Raw genomic sequence first — 27,623 nt, 5'->3', positions numbered from 1 at the left:
ATGTGAGCAGAATATTTTTTTACAATCAAATGCACAGAAAATAAATTATAAAAAAGTAAAATCTTCTCATCTATTTACAGAAAAACCTCCTAATAAAAGTAGTATGAGAATAGTGGTAGATGCTGAATCCAGGAAAAGAACAATTGGTGCAGGGGATGGTGGAGTTCCTACAAAGAAGACTTGGTTTGACAAGTGAGTGACTGTTAACACAGTGTTGGCTTAAGAGCTGGAATTTCATTAACTGCTTTACTGAAATCTGAAACATGTATATATGTATATATTTAAATTGCAAGCAAGTGAAACTGAGTACACTGGTGGTACTAAAGTAAGTCATACTATAGTGTGAGCTGTATTTATTTGACTGTCTTCTATCAAAGGTAGTATACAGATAGATGAAGTTTCTTTGCATGATACTAAGATCTGTTCCTTGAAAGTTGGCGCAATATAAGAAACAGGGAAGCTGCAGTGTGATGGTTGTTAGAGATGACTGATTTTAGTTATGAAATGTGAATTTTATCACTGCTATTTTGATTTGAGTTGCCAGGTATGTTACTGAGAAAAAAATAGAGGGTGCAAGGTTGGAAGGGATTTTAAGAGATTGCTGGGAGTGAGGAAAGCCTTGAAGTAATAGTTATTTGAAACAGTAGTGGGAAAGTTTCATGGAATAACTAAGAAATAGTTTTTGGAAAGAAGCAATGTAAAAGTCAGGAATTACACTGACATGAGAAAATAAATATGAATTATTTCACAGATTTATGTGCTGAGGTGTGCTGAGAATATCAGTGGGGAAAATAGCAGTTGTATGGTGTGTGTGCTGTACTCTCCTTCACTCTTCTAAAATTGCATTATTTTTTAAGTCTGCAGATCTTTGTGTCTCATACACACATGCTTCTGTGTAAGCATATAGAATTTAACATTGTGTTTGCTAGTTTGCTATGGATTTCTGGCTTGATTTTTTATTTGTTGCAGGCAAAATTTTAACAGAACAAATAGTCCAGGTTTCCAGAAGAAAGTGCAGTTTGGAAATGAAAATACAAAACTTGAATTGAGAAAAGTTCCACCAGAACTTAACAACATCAGCAAACTTAATGAGCACTTCAGTAAGTTTGGAAACTTAGTCAACTTGCAGGTAAGAGTCAACAAAGAGAAAGCAATACATTTTGATGTAAAGGTAGTGGTAGTTGCTGAAAGAAGAATACCATTTTTTTTCCTGGTTCCCTGAAACCCTTAATTATTTTCCTAACTTGTTTCTTAAACAAGATCTCATTGGTTTTAATGATATTGCCATTGAAGAAGCAGAAATAAAATGTTCTAGTAATCTTTTAGATTTTTAACAAATTTGTTCCTCAGAGATAAGACTTTTAAGAGATATTGTTTAAAACATTGAAAATTGATTGCACGTGGGTTTTTCTCACACATTTTATCAAGTTTGGCTATGCTCTCATAAACACTGTATATTCAGAGATAAATTGTAAATACAGAAAACCTGCATTTCTCATCCAGAAGGCAATCCCTGTGACATAATTGCTTTCCATGGTAATGACGGTTTGTCCCTTAAAATTACTTTGTGATTTATTGGAGTCACCCAATAAGCAATTGAAGAGAGAGGAAAGCAGTGAAAGAACTAGGGCCTGACTTAGGCTGATGTTACATATATATTGCAGGCTGCATGTGTAATGTCAATATTTCATACCCAGTCTCTGAGCTACTCAGTGTGACCTTTCACTGTGCTTCATTATCAACAAGTTTCAGGTGCTACCATGCATTTTTCTAAGCCCTTTCTTGTTTGTACTGAGGGCTGGAATGAAGAAGTGCAGCAATATTTTTGTACATACCGATACAGTACAGGATAAACACTCTGTGCCTGTCTGAACACTGGAGGGATTTTAAATCTCTCTTAATTGCTATTAAATATTTCTTAAGCTTTTCTGTAGTTTACCTAAGAATATGGTGTATTAGCAGGCAATATTATTCATTAAGGCAAGTAAAACATGGATGTGTATGGAGAGACAGGTATGTATATGGAGATTGCAAGCGATGCTCTTCTTGCAGAATAAAATCTTGGCTTTGGAAGCTAAAATGATGTGTTAATGCTCAAAGGAGGGAAATCAACATGAACTTTGCTGTCTAGCTCTAATATTAGATAGGACATTTACTATCTGACCCCTGCATTTTTCATAGTAATTTTCTTTACTTTGCTGATGCTTCCTTTTGTCTTTCAAACAACTGCTCATATTTGCAAACAGAAATACTGGTTGACTGGGGGTTTTGCTTTACTTTGTTAGTTTGAGGTTTTTTAAACTATTCTTAAAGTTTATTAGCATAAACTCAAGGTTGATTTTGACACCAGGCCTTTCAAACGGGCTCATGAATGGGAAGTATTTATCTAATGACACGTATTGGGATTTGGGTGTAAATTGTGAGCTTCTAAGCCTAAAAGCTAATGATTTAATGATAATTTAGACACAAATGAGAATCCTCTGTGTGGTAAGTTTTGTTCTTCTGTTTTAAATCTTAGGTTGCATATCAGGGTGATCCAGAAGGTGCCCTTATTCAGTTTGCCACCCATGAGGAAGCAAAGAAAGCTATATCAAGTACAGAAGCAGTATTAAATAATCGTTTTATTAAAGTTTATTGGCATCGAGAAGGCAGCGCACCACAAATCCAGACTACCACACAGAAGGTAGAGGATCTAAGTCTGTTTTAGCATATTATGTAAAAAAGAATCTTCAAAACATTTTTAAGAGACTGTTTATATCAAGTAAACTAAGTCCTTTTGAAATAATGACTACTTCATGTAATTAATTTCCAAAGTCACTCTTCAGTTGTAAATTATTTGACCTGATATGCAACATTCAGCAGTTGATTAGCAAGATGAGACTGAAGTTATTTAAGGAAAGCTCTTCTGTGACTTTCCGTGTATTCTACTCTGTTATCATGTCAAGCAAGATTTGATGAAGCTCTCTGCTGAATAACGTCTATTTTGCTTTAATTAATATAGGCTTTTTGATTTTTTTTTGGTGAGGATAAGAAAGGCAGCAGAGCTATATTTCTTTTCATGAAAGATGATCTCCATTTTCTTCCATTAGACTCTGGTCTTTCCCTTCCTGTTGAGCATGCGTATTGTTGTACAAAGTAACAGAAGAATTTGGTTTACACATAGGTGTCTCTGTGTATACACACATAGATCTGAGGACTTGCAAACAGCAGTGGAAAAGAACTGCATTACAGAGACTGATTTTCTAGGAAGGTATCAGGGATGTTTTTAAGTAGGGAGGTAGTTGATGATCTCTATGATATCCAGGGATAGAATGTCTGGGAATGGATTGGAGGTGTATCACAAGAGGTCCAGAGTGGGCATGAAGCATTTCTTTGCTGAGAGAGTGGTCAGACAATGAAACCAGTTTTCTAGAGGGGTGGCTGATGGCCCCAAGCCTGTCACTCTTTTTAAGAGGTATTTGGACAGAATCCTTAACAATGTGCTTTAAACTTCTGGTCAACCCTGAACTTTTGGTCAGTCCTGACCAGACAGTTGGACTAGATGATTGTTGCAGGTCCCTTACAACTGAAATACTCTGATCTACATTTTTTTATTGAATTGCAGAGACACCTTTGGAAGTTGTCATGTTCGTAGCAGCATTGGCAACATTAAAAACAATAAAACAGCAATTACTGTTGTGAAGGGTAGATTTGTAACCTGTGTCAGGCCAAATCAGACTTGTCAGCAGTACAGCAGTGGCTGTTCTCAAGCAGAAGAGGAACCTTGGGTTTGCCATGGCTCTCTGGGTTATTGAGTTGAGTCTTCTCAGTTAGCGGCTGGTGTAACAAGTCCTTCAAAATATCTGTGTATCCTGCTCTATTGGATTTGCCATCAGTGTGGAGCAGCACATTCTGCACTTCAAAAATACGAGACAGGCTCTGTAGAAGAAATGGTCACTTAATTATATATGCTGATCTGATATGTGAATGACTTTATTTAGGGGATTCTTTCAGTTGCTGCTCTGAGTTGAGAATTCCTACTTCCTCTTGATGGTGCGTGTCATCATCATTTAGAATCAGTGACCTGATTTTCCATGGCAATCCTGCTGTACAGCATTTTAGCAGTTTTCTTTCCCTCCTTCTTTGTAAGAAACGCCCTGATTTTTATCTTCAAAATTCGGTTTTAAATGACATCTATCTCACTGTCTTCCCTGTTATTATCCTTTAGATTTTATCAGTATCTTTAATACTTTGTCTAAAGTAGTGCTGCTCAAAAAGGGTATTTATTTTCTAAGTCTGATTTTCCTCTCAGCCAGAAGAGGGCAGTGGAGTACGTCATTTGCATTCCTGTAGACATTCCCTCTTACTCAAAGGATAGCTTGGACTATGCTATCAGCTTATTTGCTGATTATGCTGTTCAGAGTATTATTGGAGTATTAACTCTATATTTCCAAACAAGCATTCAATCTATATAGGTCTTATTTGTAGTAGTCCCATAATTTTTAGTAGTGTTAACAGCTTCCAATCACACCACCTTTAGCAAGTTAACTTTGCTGGTTTGAGAATGAATTCCCCTTAGTCCTGGGGACAGTATTAGATGTTCCTGCCTCACCCAGAACAGCCATTTAGCACATGTCAGCAGACTGCATTTTGAAGTCTGTTATCAGCAACAGAAGGCACACAGTAACAAGAAAAACTTTTAACAGAAAATTAAAATTTTAAGTACAACGCTTCTATGTTCTTCTACTCCAAGATATAACATCTAACAAATTATTGAGTCAGTAAACACGTGTTTTTTGTTCATAAGTATTTCAGGAGCATGAATATTTACTTCTCTTTTTGTTGAAATTAATATTTGGTATCATATCTGTGAGTAGTATGGAAGCTTTATACTTCTTCATATACTATAAATACTTATATTTTTGTCAAGATTTCTGTTACATTAATTAATTATGGGTTAATTAATTTCACCTGTATTTATAATGGCTTCCAACCAGGTTTTGTCTATCAGGCACCAAGACAGGCTTTTGAATTTTGTTCAGTGTAAAGTCAGTTGACTTTTAAATTGTCCCTTCAGTAATATGTGGTCCAGCACAATTGCTTAACCATTGCTATTTTATCAGCAAGATTACTTTGGAAATTCTTTGCTGTAGAATTTCGAGAGAGGTGGAAGTACTTAAGTAATGATGGTGGGAGTCAAGTATAATAAATCATCAAATAAAAGGCTTCTGCCAAGAAGCAGAAAATAATATGCTTTCCACATCTGAGGCAGATAAAACAGGAAGTTCTAGGCCTAAAAGGCAGCACAAAGAGATTTAGGTTAAATATTAAAAAAACATTTTCTAATGCCAAAGTATCCTGAAGCACTTCTGCTTAGAGAGGTGACAGGACCTGTTTCATCTGAAATTTGTAAGAACGAGATAGATAGATACTGTCAGTAATGGCAAAACTGACTTTGCCCTGCAGTGGAGAGAAATGGATTAGGTGACCTTCTGAGAGCTATAAATATGACAGTAAGCTTGCTTGGAAGCATATTTTTTGGTCTTAACCATTGAATGTTTTTGTCGAAGAATAAAAAAGGAAAGGTGTTAGCTTGTCAGGGTATATCCATTGTAGATTCACAGATTATCTGCTCTCTTTTCTTATTCTTCAGTCCCATGACTGCATGTTTCTTTTTTTTCTATTTTCTCCAAGTTAAACAGAGAGGAGATGAAAAGTGTGACCTATCACTGTAAAAAGTGAGAGTCTTTGTGATACAAGTTTGTATTCTGTTTTTTCGTAACTAAATAGTTGATGGTGAAAGAGTTGTGAGAGGAATCAGAAGACCTCTTTATTACATTTTATTTTGTTCTAACAGGTAGAATTTAAGTTAAATGTATTCTATTAAATTCTATTAAATGTAAATAATAGAAATAAATCAGTTGTTTGGTCTCTTCTCTAAGTTGTAAGTGTAGAATGAATGTTATTACAACTCACGCTACACAGATATTCAGTATAACATAATAAATTTCATGAAGTGCTTGTTTATCCCGTCAGATGAATGGTAGAAGGGAAGAAGTGTAAACATAAATTCCATTGTAATTTCATTGTGTACTAACTGAATGACACGTGTAGCAGCCTTCTGTTGTTAATCTTGTGCTGTGCCTTTTGGGGGCTGGGGCGGTGTTGCAGGTGATCCAGCCCTTAGTGCAGCAGCCCACGTTGCCTGTAGTGAAGCAGTCGGTGAAGGAGCGGCTCGGCCCGGTACCTGCGAGCACTATTGAACCTGCAGAAGCACAGGGTGCCAACGCAGAAGTCGCTCAGGTTTGTATCCTAGTGAGGAATTCAGTTGCCTGTTCTTTCTGAAGTAGTGTATGAATGTACCAGTTAGTTCTGTGGTGCAAGTACACATTTACTACTTCAAAGTGCTTCTGCTTACATTGTTAGTGGTGTTTTCCTATTAAAGTTTTCCTCAGTGCAATGATATTTGGCTTTTTTACCTGAGCCTGGTACTTAATTTTTTAGTATTGTAGCTTTTTACATAGTTCAAAAAGAAAAACTGAAAGGCTTTCAGACTCTTTCAGGATTGTTGTGTTATATTGCTGGTGTCAGATTTCAAAATAAAGTGAATCTCTATCCAAAGAACTAAAAGCTAATTTTTTTCTTTATATTTGTATTTTATCTGTTAAACACCTAAAACCATTAGAGAATGAAGCTCTGTATCTAGAAGAGTTTTTAGAATTTGTTCCTCTCCCCTAATAAAAGGAAGAATGTAACCACAGTACCAGTGTGAATAATGACAGAATCTGGTGTGTTACTCCCATTAGAAATAGTCTTTAATGTTTTATTATATTTGCAACATTTCCTTATTAGCATTATGCCACTGCTTTGGTTTTACCTTTGGAAAGGAAGACCGGCACAAATCAGAACACATTTGTAATTTAAATTCAAGCAACTTTCTGCATTTGATACAGATGTAATCTGCAAATAGCAGATTACAGAGCACAAGAGCTGTAGTGTATTTAAAGGGCCTGTGCAGATAATCCTCTGCCAGATAGCATGTCTGGAACTTCTTGCAAAAAATATGTAGGATAATCTTTGATTCCAAATTGGCTTTGTATTTGTCTTACCCAATTATAGACTTATATTAACTGAAAAATCAAATATCTAAAATGAATTTTATTGTTTGAATATTTTTCTTCTACTGTTGCTTAAAAGTTATGATTTTATTAAATATTTTTTCTAAATTGCTAGTGCTTGTAGTGTACATTTGAACTATAATTATGCTTTGTTTTCTTAGAATGTGACTAAATTATCTGTGAAGGATAGACTGGGTTTTGTGTCAAAGCCAGTTACTCCAACAACTGAAAAGGTAAGAAAATGTTTCATATTCTCTCATATTTATTTTCCGTAGAATTAATTTTTTTATCAAACCCCTTGTGTCAATATTGTTTCATAACTATGAATAAAACAATTTGTGAAGGATTAGTATTAGGAAGTATAATAAGTCAAAACTCAGCAGATGGCTGAATGATTATAAGTAGGACAAAAGCTGCTATTTTGTGGATTTTGTTTAATCTATCAGGTTCCTTTTATTCAGTCATACAAAGAACTGGATATGTTTCATAATCCTGACTTGTTTAGAAGTCTACAAAAAAAATTAAAAAATAAATAGATTTTTGACATTACATATGACACTGTAGAACACAGTTCTATAAAATGTTTCTGGTCTTCTGTGACCTTTAAAAGATGATGCTGTAAACATTTACCGTTTTATTTGGTTTTACAATTTGCAGTACTTGTGAAAAGATAAAGGTGGAAATTAATCAGTATAGAAAGGACGAAGGTAAGGGGGGAAAGGTGCATCTGAATTGTGGTTATGAGCTATGTATTTTGGCCAGTGTTTCCAATTTTCAGAATACAAAGTGGTTGATGTGTTTACTATAGTAGCAAAGTTTGTAATGCATGTTTCCAGATCTATTTAGCACTTCAGGGGATAGGCTTCCCCAATGTTCTTAACATTGATTTGAGAAAACTTGTAGTAGAAACACAGAAAGTTTTACCTCGTAACAGGATTCCTCTGTCTAGGTATCTGTCTTTTCTATTGGGAGTTAGCTTGACCTGAAATAAATGAAGCATCCACTATATTTCCCCACACACATCCCCTCCCACCCCTTTTCAGTATGGCAGTTGATGGATTAAGTGGCACCTAACAGGTAAAATTCACTTACATAGAGTGATACTTAACATAGAAAGGCAACAATACTTGAAGTTGATAATATTAGTTGTCATATTAGAGAATGTGTCTTTGATTCATTTCAAGCCAAGCAGTCCTTCTAAATGCATGGATCTAGGCTTCTTGCCTGTATTTTGTTGTTAGTTTGATTAGTTCCATTCTTGGTACTCTAAATTAGTTGCAGATAAATACCTTGCTGTATATTCCTGCTCTACATTTTACATACATAGTACATGGTTACTTTATAAATAGGAAGTCTGCTTCAATCTTGCAGCTTGAATGGAAATACTTTTCCTTATTGTTTAAGAATTGAATTATCCTGAAACACTTTTCTACAAAGAGTAAATTTTATGCTAGAATGTTTTTCTGTTCTGTTGTCTTATAGCACAGATGTGATTTTGCTGAGCGGCTGTTCACTGGATGTGTTGTGAAACAGCAGTTTCCTTTGACATTTTTAGTAGGATTCTAGAACCTGATTTGACTTATTTTTACCTACTACTGCCTCTTTACAAAGAAATACCTTCCTTGTTTGTAGTCATTGTATTCTATAACCATTAGAGATAAAATTATTGACAGCTGTCAAAAAATAGAGGTGTCATGTTGTAGATGATTTTTTTTGTGCCTGATGGAGTGCACAGTTTGACAAGAACTTTACAATGAGAGAAGAGGTGGCTGTTCTTCCCAAAGAGCAGGAAGAAAAGGTGCTGAAACAGTCATTGTGAGACTTTGCAGGATCTGTATAGGGACTTATAACTTGTGGACTTGTGAAGAGATGCACGCTATTCACACTATTGCTTCTCTTGAATAGTATTAAGCGATTTAGAAGACCTTAGTGTTGCATTTGACTTGTCTGTGTTGGTGCTGTGGCTTCTTTCCTTACATCTCCTACATAAAAGAGATGAGGAGATGTAGTTCACTCTGCCCTGAAGACAGTTCAGGCCTAGAGGAATGTGTCAATATTTTTGTCTTTGCTTGATCCTCTGTTTGTTTGTCTTGTAGCCTGTCCTAAAGCTACTTTGTAATAGAAACTGTATGATTCACATATGCATACTTAAATGTTCTTTAATAGATTTATAAAAAAATCCTTCATCTTTGTAATGGCCTGCTTAGAGCATTTTGTACCACCTTCTGTAGTAGCTCATAACATGTGTTGGTTTCTTTTTGCTGTTGTTTTCTGTGCACTGTGTACTCTTGAAAACACTTTACTGTGGGAAGAAATAATATAATATCACACTGAAGTGCAAAGGGTTTATATGAACTGTTCCTGTTGTGAATTCTTCTGAGCTCTTGGTCTTTTCTTCCTTTCTGTTTCTTGTCTATCTCTTTTTTCTCCCCTTCCTGTTGGTGGGCATTTTGCTATTTTATGGAGTGCATGGTGACTAATAGAATCTGCATGCATCTTTTAATTTTCCACATAGATAGAAAGTATTTTTAAACTCCTGGAAATCATACTGATTACAGAAATTTTTCTATTTTCTAACAAGGTGGACAAGATCATATTACCTATATTATCTCAATGACTTAGCTGTGTATTTTTCAATAGTAGCATGCCAAAAACACTCTTTAAGGAACAGGCTCAGAAAACAGTTCAAATCTTCAGATATTGTGGAGAAATGCATAGTATGTTTTAGGGAGATTGTAAAGCAGTTCTCAGTGTTCTCAGTAAGTCATGGAGAAATTTCATACCTCATTACAAATGTAGGAAAGAGAACACAGGAGTCTTCCTGTGCTGTATAATGTTGAAGACTTCCTTGTTCTTGAGTTACTTCTTGCTGATTGTGCAAGCTCTACTTTGCACCAACTGCATATGAAAAGAAACTGTTGTCTCAATGTTGGGCCTTAGTCTCTAAAATTATGTTGAACTTTTGTTTGGAAAATTCATGCAGCCATGAAATACTGTATTTTAGACTTCAAAACACAAAAGCAACAGTTACTCTTGCAAAAATCTCAATCTTCTGTTTCCTTAGTTATGCTCAAATACATAATATTTATGTATTTGAAACTTGGAAGTGCATACGAAATCTCAGTGGAGAGGATTTATAAGCTGATGTTGATAGCTTACATATCTGATGTAGTGCTGCCTCTTCAGAAATTGTTTAACTTCAACAACTCCAAATATAATAGCTCCACCAAATTTTTAGATTCCATATCATCAAAGGAGACAAAAGAAAATACGCTTATATATTTTTAAGCACTCATGCGGGTTTTTTAAAAGATTGAAATTCACTGGCAAAAAAATAAAATGATTTCCTCCTATAGGTTTTATCTACTTCTACTGGCTTGACAAAAACTGTGTACAACCCTGCTGCTTTGAAGGCAGCACAGAAATCTTTGCCTGTTGTTTCCACTTCCGTGCTAGACTCTAATGAAGCACAGAAGAAAAAACAGGTAAATTAAATATGCTTCTTTTTAAAATGGACCTAGGTTGGGAACTTGTGGCCTAGAGATAGAGCACTATGTATATTCATCTCAAGAACGTAGATGAAACTTGTTGCAAGATTAAATTCACTATAATGTTTTTTCCCCCCCCTCACATATTACAAGAAAATTCAGCATTGTTTTGTTATTTTTCAGTGTATGTTCAGGCAGTGTAAGCAGGTTTAAAACTGTAGAAATTCAAAATGTGAAACACTTTTTCCTGGAATCAGAATCTACACGTTGAGGTATGAATTGTCTGTTGTGAGTGAAAGGGAGTATAGTATAGTCACTGTTCTTCTCTCTTAAACTATTCTGGAGCTGGCCTCTATTATCAGTGCATTTTGTACGTGTGACCAAAATGGTTTCTTCAAGAGAACTGAGAATTTTATGACTGCATTTTGTTGTTTCTAAGCTATAGTTCTTCTGCACCCACTTTTATTTTTACATAGTGCTAGGCTTTCTCTTTTTTATATATGTTAGAAGGGAAATGCAATAAAAATGTATTTGGACTTAATAAGTCAGTTATAGTTTAGCTTGCTTATAATTTTCAGGAGAGCACAGCAAAGCTCCTTCTTCAGGTTTATTCTTATCATTTAGAGAAACTGAATACAGGACATTGTTTGCCTTACTGTTTTTTAACCACAAATTACGAGTTACAATACTAAGGTTACATCCAAACGTAAACGTTGAAATCAGTATAATTGTTAAAGATTTTGGTCAAGTAAAATTTTGCTAAATTTCTGTAATTTATGTCTAATGTCATTTGAACTAGCAGTTTGTAGCTGCACGTGAATTTTGCCACTGGTCCAGAATTTATAGAAAGCAGTTCTGATTTTGAGATTTCATTTAATGTTTGTCCCCTAACACATGTTTTTAGAATTAGAGCCTTTACTTTTCAAGTTAAGATGCTAAATGCCTGTAAAATGGCAAAAAACTTGTAATAAAATTTTTGACTCATCATAACAGTTGTAGAGGGTTTTTTGAGAGAAGACAATGAAGTTGTGCCTAAGCGATTGGCTCCTTTTTCATGTGATCTTGTGCTCCTTCCTGCCTTCAGAGATTTCTGTTACAATATACCAGTACTTGTGGAAAAACATTATTTTGTGGGACTGACTCCCTTCTTTTCCTCCTGTCTCCCTAGCTTTTTTTCACATTCATCCCATTATCTTACCTTCCCTTTCCCTTCAGAAAAATGATTGCACACTGTATTGAAAAACAAACATTTCATGCAGCAGAATTTGTCAGTATTTGGGAAGACATACAGAAACTTGACTGCTATTTATTTTTCTATGGCTGCTGTGGATTTACAATCTTTGTATAAGATATTCCACTTGCAATTGATCTCAGTTGATCATCTTCTGCCTCTCCTCTACTACTCCATGAAATATGTTGATATCAAAGCTCTTAAGGGTTTTCTGCTGTCTAGGGCTTCTGTATCTGAGAACAAGAAGCAACAGCTTTCTTACAAGCACCATTAGCATGGCAGGGGTGGCATCTCATCCTGCTTCTCATTTGGAGTGCAGTGTTGTCACTTACTGATCCGTTTCAGTTCATTTTGATTTGCCCATTGCCTGGTCAAGGTTCTGTTGTTGGCAGATGGAGTAGCTGTACTGTTGGTTCCCAGTTAGAGTGCTCATACACAAGAGGTGCTTTTCCTTGGGTGACGCTTCATGTTTAGGGGAAAAAAAAGGGGGTTTTTTTACTTGTAAAAGTTCTGGACACCGTGTTTTAATTGATGGGCTTGATTTACAGTTGCTTTCAAAATAATTGTGCTCATGCATTTAAAACTTGCATGCTGTACCTCTTGAGGTAGTGTAATATGTTGCCTTTCAGCTTTCAGTGGAGTTATGTAAAGTGTTACTTTATATGTGAGCAATAATAAAAGTCTTCCCAGCACAGATCTAACTAAAAAAGATAATTAGATCTTTCTTTAATTTGGTGATGTGTTATATTCTAAAACATAGTTGGAATTATCAGTACCTTGCATTTCCTGTTACTATTTTTTCCCCTGTTATTGTAAGTTACTACTGTATAGTTGTCAGTCATAGTATATTATTCTGGCATTAATGCTTCAAAGTCTAGAAACTTTCTGTAATCTTTTTATGCTTCTAGGAAGCACTGCGACTTCAACAAGATGTGAGGAAAAAGAAGCAAGAAATCTTGGAGAAGCACATTGAAACACAGAAGGTAAAATACTGGTATTAAACACAGTCACCAATTCAGTTACAAAATCTCATTTCAGTTTAAAATATTTCAGGATTTGTAAGAATGAACAAAAAAAAAGTCTATAAAATAAGCATTCTCTTAGAATGGCATTATCGTAATATTTCAAGTTTATAGTTTTAATCTAACTTGTCCTATTAGTTCACTGAAATAAAACCCTATAAGCTCATTCAATTTTATGTCAAATTTAATTGATATTGCCTAATTTGGGAGCAACATGTATATGTTTGGGAGAAGGGAAAGCCTAAGTTCTGTTCAACAAGAGCGGGAGAGAATGACGTAGAAAATGATGCATGACTGCACTTAGGCTTAGGAAGAGAAAAAAAGCCAAAGTGTCATTTAAGTTGAATAAAATTTTGAAATAATTCAAGTGTTAAGTGAAGCAAATCTGTCCAAGTGAATTGGAAATATCAGATGTTCATTTGGAAATGAATCAGAGATTCAGACAAAGATTTTCATTTATACAAACTGTTAAAGGTACTATGTGTTGATTTGTAGGTCAAAGCAAAAGAAATGCAGTATTTGTTTTTTCCATTAGTTATAATTACCACTGGAAAACAAGTCTGTATTAGTAGTTGCTGCGTAAAAAGACTTTTTTTTTTTTCTGAACTGGACAGATGCTGATTTCAAAGCTGGAGAAGAATAAAGCCATGAAGTCAGAAGACAAGGCAGAAATAATGAAAACACTGGAAATTTTGACTAATAGCATTACCAAGTTAAAGGATGAATTAAAAGGTGTATCACCAGGAGGAGGGACTCCTTTAAAAAGCATGAAAACTAAAACTCAGGTACTCAAGTTTTGGTCAGCTTTTCAATAGACGAATTCACATGTTTGTTTCAGAAGAATAAAACTAAGTAGTCCCATCAGCAGTTTTTAAAACCCAAACTGGTTTAGTTTTTAGGTCCTCTTTGAAGTGAGGTTTATTATGCCTTCTTATCAAAGGAGCATAGTATAGTTAGGCAGCACAAATATCCTCTGGTCAGGCTTTATACACAAAACAAACTACTGGTATGTAATTTCCTGTGACTCTTTGTGTCACGGAAATTCGTTAATATGGTAATATTTTAAGATTAAAGATTATACTGCTCAATTTTCCTTTGATCTAGATGCCCATATTTAGATTTTACCTGTGAGAAGTACTTTTCCCTCAGCTTTTTTTAGTTCATCTCATCACCATAACATCTTGAATTTTTATTGTATGTATCTTTAGAAAAAATTCCATTAGCTTTGACTTTGCTTGGTAGTCTAAAAGGTTTGACATCACAAAGCTCAGATGAAGTTTTACCTTGCCATGAAGGCTCCTAAGCTTGTGCTTTGTTTGTTTTTGGAGGTGGCAACTCAGTGTAATAAGCAGTATACCTGCAAAGTTACAGCTTTTTACTGAACAATTGTTACCTTAGTACAGAATGTGAACTGTGAGCTAATAATTTACCATAACAATTTCTTAGATGCAGAAGGAGTTACTAGATACTGAACTGGATTTATACAAGAAGATGCAAGCTGGGGAGGAAGTTACTGAATTACGACGAAAATATACAGAGCTGCAGCTGGAAGTACGTTTGTGTTTCTTTTGTAGCAATTAACTTTTAATCAAATATTTTCCTTGATGTTTATTAGCTTGCATATCGTATTATGAACTCTTTTATCCAGAGTGCACTATTAAGTTGCCTGTAGATGGAGACATTTAGCAATAATGTTTTAAAAAAACACTTTATTGCAGTGGAATTGAGAAATAGTATTGTCTCTAATTGCAATTGCTGATCTGTTTAAATTCTGTAACTATTTAGATGACATGATATTTTATAGATTTGTGGGTATTAATGCTTTCTTGAGAATGTGGAGTGTTTTTAAATTGACGTTTAACAAATGACCTTGTTGCCTGAAGGTTTTTTTGTGTTTGACCCAGACAAGTTAAGAAATAGTGCCTAATCTTTTGTTCCTAAGTGTTAACATCCTTTTAATGAGATTACCAAAAAGCCTGAGATGCCAAAAGTAATGTTATTACAGTGTTGGTTTCAAGAGGAGAACTTAACAGAAGCATTCCATGTGTAAACACACAATTTTTTCTTCAAGTATTTAATTTGAAAAAAAATTGAGATGGCTGTACAAAATTCTTCATATGTGTGTCTAGTTTTGAGAAACTATGAATACTGTGAATGTTATTCTGTGTTACATTGCACTTTCTTGCAATATATTCTTGAATCACTTGATAATCTTATTTTTTTTACTGTTAAGCAGGGCTGCTGTGTCACTTAAATCGCTCTTGCCTTAGTGAAGTTTAGTCATGTCTTATGTATAACTGCACACAAATACAGTGCACATACATGTGGCCAAGTTGCATTAAATCCTTACTTTAAAACTAAGTTGTGCAGCTTTGGTAATTGTGAAAATAGTTTTGCTAATAGATCAAGCCAATTGAATAGAGATGATACAAAAGCTTATGTTAACAGTATATTTTCTGATGGTGAGTAGTACTGTCTAAGTGTACTGAAAGCTTGTATATAAATTCTGCATCTCATAAAACAAGTGAATTGTAAAATGTGACATGTATAAGTGACATGTAAAATAGGAAAAGTAGGTGCACATTTAAGATAAAGTTGCATCATAGCTGAGTGCACTATTCCTACTCCATCTCTAAGTCTGTTTGTATTTTAATTTAGGTAAAAAAGAGCTCTTTCAGGAAAGTAATATTTAAATGAATTTTCTGAAGCCTTTAGCAAATACCAGCAGAAGTAGATGGAGAAAAACAGGGTCATCAGTAATGCACACTTATGTTTCAGGGAACAGCATGAAATATATCCCTTGCCCAGATTACAAGAGGCATATGAGGTTTTTTTCCCTTGATGTTTGTTTGATTCTTCAGTATTCTTAAAAATTCTTCTAAAAACTTTTATTTACACATTGTGCTTGTGGCTTTGACTCCCACAATATTTAATGTGTTTTTTCTTTGACTCATAACCTGTTTTTCTGTTCCAGGTGACCCTGACTTTACTGAAAGAAAATCCAAGTAGTTTACAGCTTGTTTGTTGAGTCAGCATGCCCTGAATTACTCACTTAAACATTTTAAAGTGCTTAAAAAACCCCAAACAAAGAACAAAACTGAAAAAACCCAAACGCCTCAGGATTATGTTTATAAAAAACTAAAAAGCAAACTATATACTATTATAAAATTATCTGAATAATTTAATGAATAAAGCCATAAGAAAATTATCTCCTCATGGGTGGCATCACTGACATGGATTAAAGTAGTGCCATCACTGCTTGAGTTTGTAAACACTGTAGGATTTATTAAAAGTGTGATGATTTCATTTAACATTTGAGTCCTATGGCAGATGTATTTGGGTTCAAAAAGGTGTATTTTCTTCCTGTAAACATTGAAATTAGATACCTGAAAGTGGTCTTTCAAAGCTTAAAGTAACTTTTTGAAATTATTTTTTAATGACTGTCCCTGTCATTGGCCTTTTTTATAGTTCTTGAAGAGCATATGCTAGTTCTTTAGAAGGGGTACACAGGTACTGTGGAAATGGAAATTTTTGAGTACCTAGAGCCAAGTGTTCATTGGATACTTTGTCCTTGGAGGTGCTCCTTTAGAAGCCTTTGTTTTGTATCTCAAAATTCTGTGGGCAAAATAATTCTGGTCAGAATAAAGGTCCTGCCTAAACTTCAGAGACAAATGCATAAGTAAAGAGACTAATTTAGTAGTTAGACACCATATCAAGAAATTTTGATAATGAAATTTCAGTTATACAGCAGGTGTTTTTTCCTGTGAGGAGTTAATCTTCACAGATAAGGGCTCTTTTGATACTTGGTTCTTGTTTCCTATTTCTATCCTATTATTGGTCTGGTAATAATTGACCTTTAGATAATTAGCTTTTGAATGTTAGTTAAATGTTCACCTTCTGTTATTTTAAGACCTGCAAACTGTTCTTTCTGGGGCTTTCTTAGGGATGTGTTTTCAGAAAACATCAGTATATGTGTTTGTTAATTCTATCTAAACGTGTAGACTGTGAATTTTAACCTATCAATTGTTACGTGTAAACATCGTAGGCTGCCAAGCGGGGGATTCTCTCTTCGGTGCGCGGCAGAGGTGTTCACGCCAGGGGCCGGGGCGCAGCGCGCAGCAGAGGCAGAGGGATCCGGGGCCGGGGCAGAGGCAGAGGAGTTCCTGTGCACGCCGTGGTGGATCATCGGCCCAGGGCGCTGGAGATCTCCGCCTTCACTGAGAGCGACAGAGAAGATCTTCTGCCGCATTTTGCGGTATGTCATAATTGCGCTCTTTTTTTTTTCCTTTGGATAACATCTTTCCATTGAATCACTTATTTTCACCGAATTCAGTTCATCTGGAAATATTGTCTAGGAATGAATCTTTAGCATGATATGCAGAGGAAGCAGTAGGAGAAGGTAAAACAGGTAATAGACTATTGCTTCAACTAGTTATAGCTCTAATCACATAGCATTTACAAGGCTTTTTTTTTTCCTACAAAGACAAACGGCTTGTAATATTTATTTGCTCAAGACAAATTTTTTATATTTTTTTAGGTACAAAAAGATAAAATAATTGAAGGGATGGTGAGAACAAAGATTTATTGCCAAACTTTCAGTACCTGAAGTCAGTCTGTCTTTGTTGAAGTACCTTAATGGGTGCTTAATGGAAATTTTCTTCAAACATTTTCCATGCTTTTGCCCAACTTTCTGAATTTAAGAGTCAGAGTAAAAATTGTGTACATCTTGAAAAGGCATCCAAACATTTCTGTCTAATCATATACTTGAGCTTAAGAATTCAGATATTTTCCTACTTTTTTTTTTCTATTTTCAGTCTAAAAAATGATAAAATGACATACATAATTTTTAGCAAATTTTTGTTTGCAAATGTAATAGTGAACAATCAACATAAATTTATAAAACCACTTATCCTCCAATTAAAAAAAAAAAGAGTACAATAAAAGCAAATTTGTTTATTTTGTGGAATAAATGCTAAGAATATAATGTGAATCTCCATCTGTGCAACCCTCTTTATTTGTTTGGGGTTTTTTCCCCAGCATTCAGTTGCAGTGGTCCTTTCTGAAGGGAGAAGTCTAGGAGCCAGTTCGTCCACTAAATTCTACTCCAGTCAGTGTACTTAATATTTCTTGTCAGGCAGTCATGCAAGAAGCTTTAAAAAAAAAATCAAACAAGGACCTGTCTCTCTTTGTATAGGAAACTGACTATCTTTAACAAGCAAAAATGTTAATCAAAAAGAATCTTAGTAACATGAACAAAGACAAATCCATTCACAGTGTTAGTAGGATAACTGAGAAAAAAAATTATTATTCAATTTTGCAGGTTGCAAGTTTGATGTTTTAAACTTGCTTCAAATTCCATTGGAAATGCTCTGAGCTGTATTGCTGGTTTTGTGATGTGATACCACAGTCCTCTGCACATCAGCAGTGCAGTCCATCTGCACAGATGTGGTTTTTTGCTTTAATAGCTAACTCATGTTATTAAGATGCTGAAATACAGTAAAGTTTTCAAACTTTTTCTGCGGCTCCTGTAGAAATATTTCTGTGGAAGAGTTTCATAATAGACTAATGTAATCTTTTCAAGATCCCATCTTTCTAATCAGAAGAGAAATACTGAAGCAGAGAGCAGCCTGTTTCTATAATATTTTTACCTCGTACCTATAGGAATTGGGAAATCCAGAGACGAGAGCAATTTGATGGTTTAGAAGTGCAAGCATGAGTAACTGTATTCCTGGCTAGGACTAGTACTCTGGCATTTAGACTGAAGTATACACTGTTCTAGTTTTCTACTTTTTTTTTTAATGATGTTTTATTTAGGACTGCATTTTTAGGGGTGGGAGAACTATTTTACTAAACTTTTTTTGTTGTTGTTTATTTATCAAAAGCAATATGGTGAAATTGAAGATTGCCAGATAGATGACTCTTCTCTCCATGCGGTGATTACTTTTAAAACAAGAGCAGAAGCTGAAGCTGTGAGTATAGTCTTTCTTGATAATACACTGCAGCATTCAGATACTTTCTGTTTATGTTACATTTCTGTATTTGATTAAATGTAATGCTGTTAACTATTTTAAAACTATTGACACAAAAATGTAAATTAAACACAAATGTCTGAACTGTATGGAACTGAAGTACTTAAGAAATTTAATTTATAGCAAAGCGAGGTGCAGGATGTAAGAGGAAAATTAAGAGAAACACTTAGAAATTTATATTTAGATGTCTTGGTTTATCTTCATTTAATTGCCAGGTTTTTTCACCTGAAGACTTGGTACCCTCATAGTCTACCTGTAATTTTCACTGACATCCTGCAGAGTCAACCTATATATTTATTTGGGGATCAGTTTGGTTTACCTTTGTCTGAAAACCTCTGGTGCTGTAAATGGGATTTGAACTGATATTTTTTCCCCCCTTTTAGCGTATTTTTAGAAATATATGGACTTACAGAAGCATAGAGTTGCAGAAGTAACTTTTAGAAGCTAAAATCTAGAGTTGACTTAGATTATAATTTGCTATCATTACATATGGATCATTAGAACTTAATACATTTGGCTCAGCAGGCCTCCTGCCTTACTTGGTCCATGGTGTAGGCATATAATATAGGCATATTATGTGATCCTGAACAAATTAATGAACTTAGTTGTTCTACAAAAGCTTTTTTTCCTTCAAAATCCTTGTGTCACTGTTGGGATGGAGTAATCCTGAAAATAGTAGGGACTACAGAAAGAGTGGATTCATATTTGCAGTATTGCTGTATGAAAAGATTTCAGTATATTTTTATATTTTGCACAAATTTTATCTTGTGGAGTTTACCTGAACACAGTTTTCATACCTGGCCAGACTATTCTCTTTTCATCTTGAGACACCAGTGAGGTGATTGACAGAAAAAACTGCTATTTACAATGCACATTAACCACGGGGGACAATAGCTTTGAACACTCAGAGTATCATTTATGGTTAGAAATTTTGATATCCATGTGCCAAAGATGTTTTAGAAAACACAGAGTTAGTTTTGTTTGTGAAACTCTTAGCTATAGGAATGATGAGCACTAACTGTATGGAGATAGTATTTATTCTGTAAAAAAGCAGGTAAAATTAATGGTACATGGTGGATACTAACTGATAGTGGAAAGCTAGTATTGCACAGCTGTATTGTAGGAACACAGTTCAACAGTGAACAAAAGTTCTGTTCAAAGATAAAAGCTGCTGTAATTAGTATATTCATAAATTAATGGAAATAAACTTGGGATTTTAGTTCTGGTGCTTCCTGGTATTGGGTACTTCCTTTTGCAGTTTCATATTCTTTGGCATTGTAGTTTACATAAGAAATACTTTTAAGTGTGGAGAGAAAGTTCTGCTTCCCTGAAAATAAAAATAGGTCACCTAGAACAATAATCTGTTTTTGTGGACTATCCAAATAAAGTCTTTACTTCTCCCTGATGGAATATGATTCAGTGCAAGGATCAGGATCAGGATTCATGATCAGTGTTTGAGATCTCCATGTTTTAGTGAGCATTAAAACATTTAACTGTCAACTTTGTGTTTGATTAGACTTTGTGTCTAATTTCACCTTCATTTTTAAAGGAAGATTTTATGAAAACTGGATTCAATCAAATCTAGGCTGGTAATTTGGGAAGTTGTAGAAGGTAATCATTAAAAACATCTGCTGAGGCAAATTGTGAAGTAAATGCACCTAATGTTTTACCTTCTTAAATGAAAATAGACCTAGACTTTATGATCATGTATGTTCTAGCCTAGAAGGAAGAAGAAGATTCTCTGTTGTAAAACATTGCATTTTTATGTAGTAGTAATTTCTTGCAAAGATTACAAGTTATTTCTGGACCTAAATGTCACTTATAAGTACTTCTAAAAATTCCAGTTGTGTGACATTGTGATGAGACCATGGACAAAAAACTCCTGAGCTGCATTTTAATAAGCATAGAATCTTTTAAATTTATCATAAATTTATATGTACAGATTTAAAATTTATACCTGGGGACTTTAATATCACACAATTCATGTTCAGATGTCATTGAACATGTAATTGTTTCTACATTTCACATTATGCTGTACTTTCAGATTGTACTATAAATCTTTTGTGACCATGACGGTTATTTCGGAATGTTGCTAACACTGATTTATGCTCATTCATGTTACTTTAATTTGAACATACTATTTCTAAAGCAGACACTTAATGCAGCTGGTACTTAGAAAGACATGAATATCCCATAAGTTAAAAATTTTTACATTTAAATTACAACAGCTTTACAGGAAGTGGAACGTTTTCCAGTAGATTAAATTGTAATCACAAAGGGGCTTTTTTTCAGTTGTTTGGTTGTTGGGTTTTTAAAAATATGTTAAATCATTTGTAGGGATGTCTTACTTCTTCCAGTAAATTATGCATTAACAGTTTTGTGTCTGTCTTTGAAAGGTGAGGAACCCAGCAAAATAATACTTGAAAACCAGGAAGGTGTTGGTTCAGTATGTTACCCACATTATGGAATGATTTATGGTTTTCAAAGCTTATTTTCTTCTGAATGTATTTTCATCATTTTCCTCAAAGGATGTATGAATTGCATGTGCAGTGAATCAAGTTGTTTCATTTAACCTAGTAACAGTACTTCAGTATGAACATATTGCAACTTAGACTTTCTTTTGTAGTCACCTGTAACTAAGATAGTTGAACTTGTTTTAGGCTGCAATTCATGGATCTCGTTTCAAAGGACAAGAGCTGAAGTTGGCATGGAACAAGCCTGTTGCTAGTATGTCAGCTGTTGAAACAGAAGAAGCTGAACCTGATGAAGAAGAAGTAAGCTTGCTTTTTCTTTATTTTCAATTTTAATTTTTCTTTTTTAAGATGAAATAATACAACTTTTTCAAAAAGAAAATTTATCTGTGGATTCATAATTGTATTTTTTAATCTAACTCACATTTTGATATCTGAAAATAGATTTCTGTATATTTCTTGGGGTTTAGGGTGTTGGAAGTCTAGATACTTTGCTTTTGCTTGCAGAAATATTTCATTTCTTACATAACAAAAAACTTTAGAGGATATAGCTAGAAATTGGAAGGCGCGGGTTTGAACTTATATGAGATTGATTATTTTGTCCAAAACATGGGTTTGTGCCATCTGCTTTTGGCACTAATTTCTTAGAGGATCATATTTTGGACTTGAATTTTACTTTATGGATATGGCTCAGAGGATACAGGTGAAGGAGTAATTCAGAGCATTTTCTGACTTCACTGAAAGTGATCTTAAGTACCTTTGCTGAATGTTCATCTTCATCATGGTCCATAAGAGACAATAAAGCCTTTTCCAAATAATCCTAATTGAGTAATGTAGGAATAGTGGGGCAATATGTATTGATGCAATCTAACTCATTACACTCAAAATACCTATGTTTGTGAATTCGGAAAAGTAAATGTCACCTGGGTATAAAGTCAAGCAATCTTTTTCCAAATTTATTTACTGTCAGTTAACTGTATCCACATAATTGGCATAGAAAAGTTGAAGTAGAAGCACACCTTGACTTACTTGATGACAATATTTTGTCCGCATCTTTTTACTGTGGCCTTCTGGTGGATCTACCATAGAAGCAGCTTCACAGGTTTGCTTTGATGCAACCAAATTTGGTTAGTTTTCTTACATTGGTGGTGTTCATTTTCTGTTTTTTTCCCGAAGAAAGCCACTTTGTCTGCTGACTTCCTGTCTCCAAAAATGCCAATTTGTTTTTTGTGTGCCAGTTGAAGATAGGTACCTCTCACATTAGACATTTGTGCATTCCAGTTTACTGAGTGCTACTTTCCTCATGTACACAAACCTCAAGCATTGTCAGATGGTCATGAGCTGTGAGTGAACAAGAGACTATATTATGGAATCTTCAGAGCATTGTAGGTATTTTGTCACATCTCCTTCAGGGAAGTACTGCCATGGAAGATCAACAGCAGTGTGTTGATGCAAGGAGTCTCCATTTTTGAGAGGTCTCTTTTAGTAACCACTTCACTGAGACTTTTTGTGTAGTGAAGGAAGGGCATGATGGGATAGGCAATCATTTCAGCAGAGTAAAGCAAGGAATGTACAGATTCATTGGTATGTGAACTACAGAGAGATCTGTCTTTTAACTGCCTTAGCTAATTATTCTTGTGGAAAATACCTAGGAGTTGAACTTGGATCAAAACCCTTAGCTCTTCATGGGTTTTGTCTGCTCTGCTCCTTACTTAATTTGTTTTATAGCAGCAGTTGTAAGTACATAAAAAGTTTCTCTTCAATATTCCATATCTATAATGCCATGTTAGTTCAGCTGAGTACTATGCTAGAGAAGGTAGCAGGCTTAAGACTTGAATAAAAGTGAATACTTTGTATCAAAAAAAGAAAAAAGCTATATAGTTCAACTGAGTGAGATTCTTAATAACGAAATAGGTTTCCCATTCCATTATGTGAATAAGAGGAAAGTCTTTTGGACTTGAGCACTTTAGAAAATCCCTGGTGAGTAGGCAGCTAATTATAAAAGCGTCTGGTATTCCTAGATGCCTTATGTTCTACACCTGGATGCCTAACACAAAAGTTGACTCTGCTGAGTCAACAGTTGATCCCTAAGAGTATAAAGTGTAAGTAGAGATAAGCTTTTAATCATCAGGGGTTTGCAGTTGAGGGACCTCTTGAGTCAGAGATATGATGTCTTTAGTTAAAAGGCCTTGACATGTGTTTATTGTATTAATTTAGCTGGTTTCTTTAGAATCTGAGTATCATCTGTAATGTCCTATATCAAGGAATGCTAGTGTTCAACTATGTGTACCCCCATGTTCTCTCTTCACTTTCTTTAAGATACTTAATGTGCAGGGACACTGTCATAGTTCCCCTCAGTTATTTATCTCCCTGTAGTTGTTCCCCTCTATGGAAGCCTGGCTTTTTGATCATCTGTACTACCACTCAGTCTTGTGCTCTGTAGAGTTCTGCGCTGTGCACTGCCCAGGACTACTTCTCTTTGACTGTTGCAGTGTTGTATTTTAGCGCACTGAACATCCGAGAATACCGGGAAAGAATCTTAAGTCCTCAGAAAGCTTCTGTGTTTTAGTCAGGGTCAGACTATGCAGGCATACATTGATAGACAGGTAAGATGTCAACAGAGCTCCTTTTGAAACAGTGTTTTCCATATGCAAGAGTAATGAAGATAGTAGTTTCTCTCTCAGAAGACTTCATAATTTTGCAAATCAACCTTCACACCTCTTGCTGAATTTGGAAATACTGTAGCAAAAAACCTACCATTCCTTAGACACAAAGAATAAATAAGAACGCAGCAGCTATCTAACAGCTGGGCAGTTTTGCTAGGGAAAAACAGCCTTGTGTTTTATTCCTTTCTTTAGCAATAGCAGAGTGCTGTGTTAGGGGGGATCATCAAAAAATTTCCAAGATAGGTTAGTTTATATGCACCTCTGTGTCTATATGTAGATAGAAATTAAATCAACTTACATTCAATGGCTTTGAATTCTGTCAAGTTACTATGTTACAGAACAGAATTGAGAATATACTAATACAGTTTGTCTGAATTTCTCTAAATACCTGTCTCCCTGCCTAGTTTAAATTTTTATATTGATTTCAATCTTGATTAAGCTGTCAAAGTCAAAAAATCCCAGATTCAGCCTTTTTGATATTGTGGAACATGTGGATTTAAGCTCTAGGATGAAAACAGATGTAGATACTGTGAACATGCAAAAAAACATTAGTTTTCAGTATAGCATATTAAGTTTCATGGGAATATAGCAGCTTGGGCATGAATGATATGCTGAAGAATCAGAAGAGCTGTTTAAGGATGAGGTTCATGTGTCATGGTGATTTGGAAGTCTATTGAAAAAAAGTTTCATTTGCCATTTAGTAATATATCTATATAAGACATATATATCCAGTGTACTTTATTGAAAGCATTAATGTTTACCTATTCACAACCAAATTTTCTTCTGTATTAAAGCACTCTGCAAGTGCCAGAGATTTGTATTTTGCCTTTTGATTTTTAACGTTTTTTGATATAATGTTAAGATTATCACATTTTTCTCTTGAAGTTTCAGGAAGAATCTTTGGTGGATGACTCACTGCTTCAAGATGATGATGAAGAGGAAGAGGAGAATGAATCTCGTTCATGGAGAAGATGATTCAACTGATCAACGACAATGCTAGAGCTGCACCTGTGTTGCATTAGTATTACCTAATGTACTTCTGCATCTTTGTATTAAAAGGGGTTTTGTGATGAAGTTGGATTCAGATATAGATTAAAAAGCAGCTGGTCGGTTATACATTTTGAGAGATTGATGTTTGAGTTACATTTCAGTAAATGATTGCTAAAGACATCATACTAGGAACATATGCAATGTTTTTATTACATAGTTCTACAGAAAGTTACAGAATTCTTTGGGTTCTTTGTAATTTACTGAATTGGTCAAACACAAATGACCAAAAGTTGTTATAACATAGATAATTTTTGTTCTATTCCAGATACGGAATGAAAATTTGCATTTAAAATCTTTGTGAATGTTTTCAGAAATGAATAGATAACAGTACTAAACTGAAGTCTCTAAAGTTATGTATTCATAATATTGCATAGTAGTATGCTTAGGCTTTACTATGTACTAGCCTTTTGTTGGATTTGTGTACGTATTTTACCTATGGGTTTTAATGATAAAGTGTATGACTGCTTTGCATATAAGTCCTTATGACTTTAAGATGTTAAAAAAATAAAGAAATGGAATGGTCTTAAAAAAAAAAGAAAAAGAAAAAAAAAAAGCAATAACCAAAAAAGCTAAGGCAATGGTCCTTCATGATGAAAAAAAAAAAAAAAAAAAAAGAAAAAAAAGAGAAAAGACCATTCCAGATGGCAACCCCCACCCCCATGTTCACAAAAGGAGCTTGAATCACTATCACTTAAACTAAAATAATACTGAATATATGAAACCAATCTCAATCGTGTTTTATCTACATTAACACATGGTGTACTCTTCATAAAAACTTCTGGATGTTCTGAATTTGAAGTGATGCAAGTCAAACCTTAAATAGAATAATACTCTCAACAATAAGGAATTTTTTTTATATATCTTGCTCTGGGCAACTCTAGAAGAAAGTTTGATGCCACAAAAATTACATGCAGTACTGAAATATAATTTAGAAAAAATATGTGAGGAGAATTACTTAGTAGGTAATAGTCTAAACATTTGAGTACACAACTAATGCATTTTTTTATATTCTTGTGTTTTTATGATTACTTTTTTTCATTTCAAATGAAACACTTGGAAAATCCTGTGTTCACACTATAGCACATATTCACCATTCAAAAATAGGTGAAATGTTAGTGTACTCTACAGAAAGTCTTCATTGGCTTTTTCTAGCTGGTCTTTCTGGTATATGAGGTCTGAAATTGCTTCTTAGGAAGGGAAACTGCCTGCTCTTTTGCAGTGAAGGACTTCTCAGAAGGACTTGGTTTTATTTCTACTTAGTGGCATTTTACTGGACTGGTTTCAAAAGAAAATCCATGTTAAGTATTAAATTCCTGGGTTTTGTTTTTTTCTGAAGGGAGTGGGTGCGGTGTTGTTTTGATTTAGTATTTTCCCCCCATTAATTCATTAACGAGTGCATCATAAAACCACTGTCTTACTTATCAAATAGATGGATATGAACCTGTACCACCATTCACTTAAGTGTTGGACTCGATGATACTTGTGAATCCCTTCCAACTTGGAATATTCTGTGATTTTGTGGTAGTACTTCAGTTAAGTGTTTTCTTTAGTCCATGTTTTTGTCTTTTGCTGGAAAGAGGGGGAGAACGGGTATAAGTCATGTCCCTGTTTTGTTTTTTTTTCAATTCCAAAGTAGGAATGGAGGAAAGTAGAAGTAGTAGCATTCTAGAGAGAAGAGCTCCAGCTGTAGAATTTTTGTTTGTGCTTTTCAGTTATTTGAAGGGATTTCAAGAACTGGATCCTGTTTTGTTTTTTTGTTTTTTTTTTTTTGAGCTTTTTGTTTGATTTTCCCCTCTGTCCTGATGTGTATGCATATCTTGTTGCAAAAAACATGCACTTAAATTTTTGTACAGTCCTAGTTTCACATTGAAATGTCACAATTGACTGCCGTGCTTGTTACACTAAGTTCTAAATTTTGCCATAAGGAATTGTATTTGGGATATTGATTTCCTTTTACACTGAATTTCAGGCAAAATAAAATATTTTAAGAACCTTTTTATCCAGTGCTCAATGAGCTGTTCTAATTCACTGAATTAAGTGCAAGTTTTCCTACTTATTTAATTAATTTAGTATATTTGAAGGGTGCCAAATTGACAATCCATGATGTGGAGATTTTTTTGTGTGTTGTCTTACAGAACAGGTACAGCACTGTAAAACACTGTCCACGCTCCATAAAGTGTTTGTGTGGCATGCTTTGCTGTTCAAACCTCCCTTTTCACTACAGTCACTCAACACAAGCTACCGCCAACTATAAGTGTATTTATTATACAGGTGCTTCTTACAAATCATCTGAAATTGCTGTATTATATAATTCGAAAACTTGGGTTCCAAGTTTGCCTGCTTGTTTTGAATTCAACCTGGTAATGCATATCCATCCAAGATTCATTTCATTGAAACTTTGCACCCTGCAAAGGAGGAAACCTTTTAAAATTCTTTTTATCACCTTCCTTCTGCAAACTTTCTACTGGTGTGTATTTTGTTCCCTGTTGTTACCTTGTGACATTCTGAATGGTTGAAAAACACCTAGATCAGAATGGCTTGGTTTATTCTCATTTTAAAACCAACTCCA

At 34.6% G+C, this 27,623-nt stretch overlaps 1 protein-coding gene across 3 annotated transcripts in view; it reads left to right on the top strand.

Annotated features, from left to right (window-relative positions):
* RBM26 (RNA binding motif protein 26) overlaps nucleotides 1-27,053 on the top strand; it is a 48,223-nt gene extending 21,170 nt beyond the window's left edge. For 2 of the 3 annotated variants that reach the window (XM_066545094.1, XM_066545093.1), the window contains exons 10-22: nucleotides 81-192; nucleotides 970-1,129; nucleotides 2,519-2,683; nucleotides 6,151-6,282; nucleotides 7,259-7,330; nucleotides 10,454-10,582; nucleotides 12,725-12,799; nucleotides 13,453-13,623; nucleotides 14,285-14,389; nucleotides 16,884-17,093; nucleotides 18,721-18,807; nucleotides 21,528-21,641; nucleotides 24,890-27,053. In XM_066545094.1, the coding sequence (XP_066401191.1) occupies nucleotides 81-192; nucleotides 970-1,129; nucleotides 2,519-2,683; nucleotides 6,151-6,282; nucleotides 7,259-7,330; nucleotides 10,454-10,582; nucleotides 12,725-12,799; nucleotides 13,453-13,623; nucleotides 14,285-14,389; nucleotides 16,884-17,093; nucleotides 18,721-18,807; nucleotides 21,528-21,641; nucleotides 24,890-24,979 (1,622 nt within the window). In that variant the 3' untranslated portion in view covers nucleotides 24,980-27,053. The remainder of the gene's footprint in view (nucleotides 1-80; nucleotides 193-969; nucleotides 1,130-2,518; nucleotides 2,684-6,150; nucleotides 6,283-7,258; nucleotides 7,331-10,453; nucleotides 10,583-12,724; nucleotides 12,800-13,452; nucleotides 13,624-14,284; nucleotides 14,390-16,883; nucleotides 17,094-18,720; nucleotides 18,808-21,527; nucleotides 21,642-24,889) is intronic. The other variant, XM_066545095.1, reaches the window with a different exon arrangement.
* The last annotated feature ends 570 nt before the right edge of the window (nucleotides 27,054-27,623 follow it).

This window comes from Molothrus aeneus, chromosome 2, assembly GCF_037042795.1.
Source record: "Molothrus aeneus isolate 106 chromosome 2, BPBGC_Maene_1.0, whole genome shotgun sequence".
In the NCBI taxonomy this organism is placed as follows: domain Eukaryota; kingdom Metazoa; phylum Chordata; class Aves; order Passeriformes; family Icteridae; genus Molothrus; species Molothrus aeneus.
The sequence above is the reverse complement of the archived record's forward strand: the minus strand, read 5'-3'. Positions and strand labels throughout refer to the sequence as shown.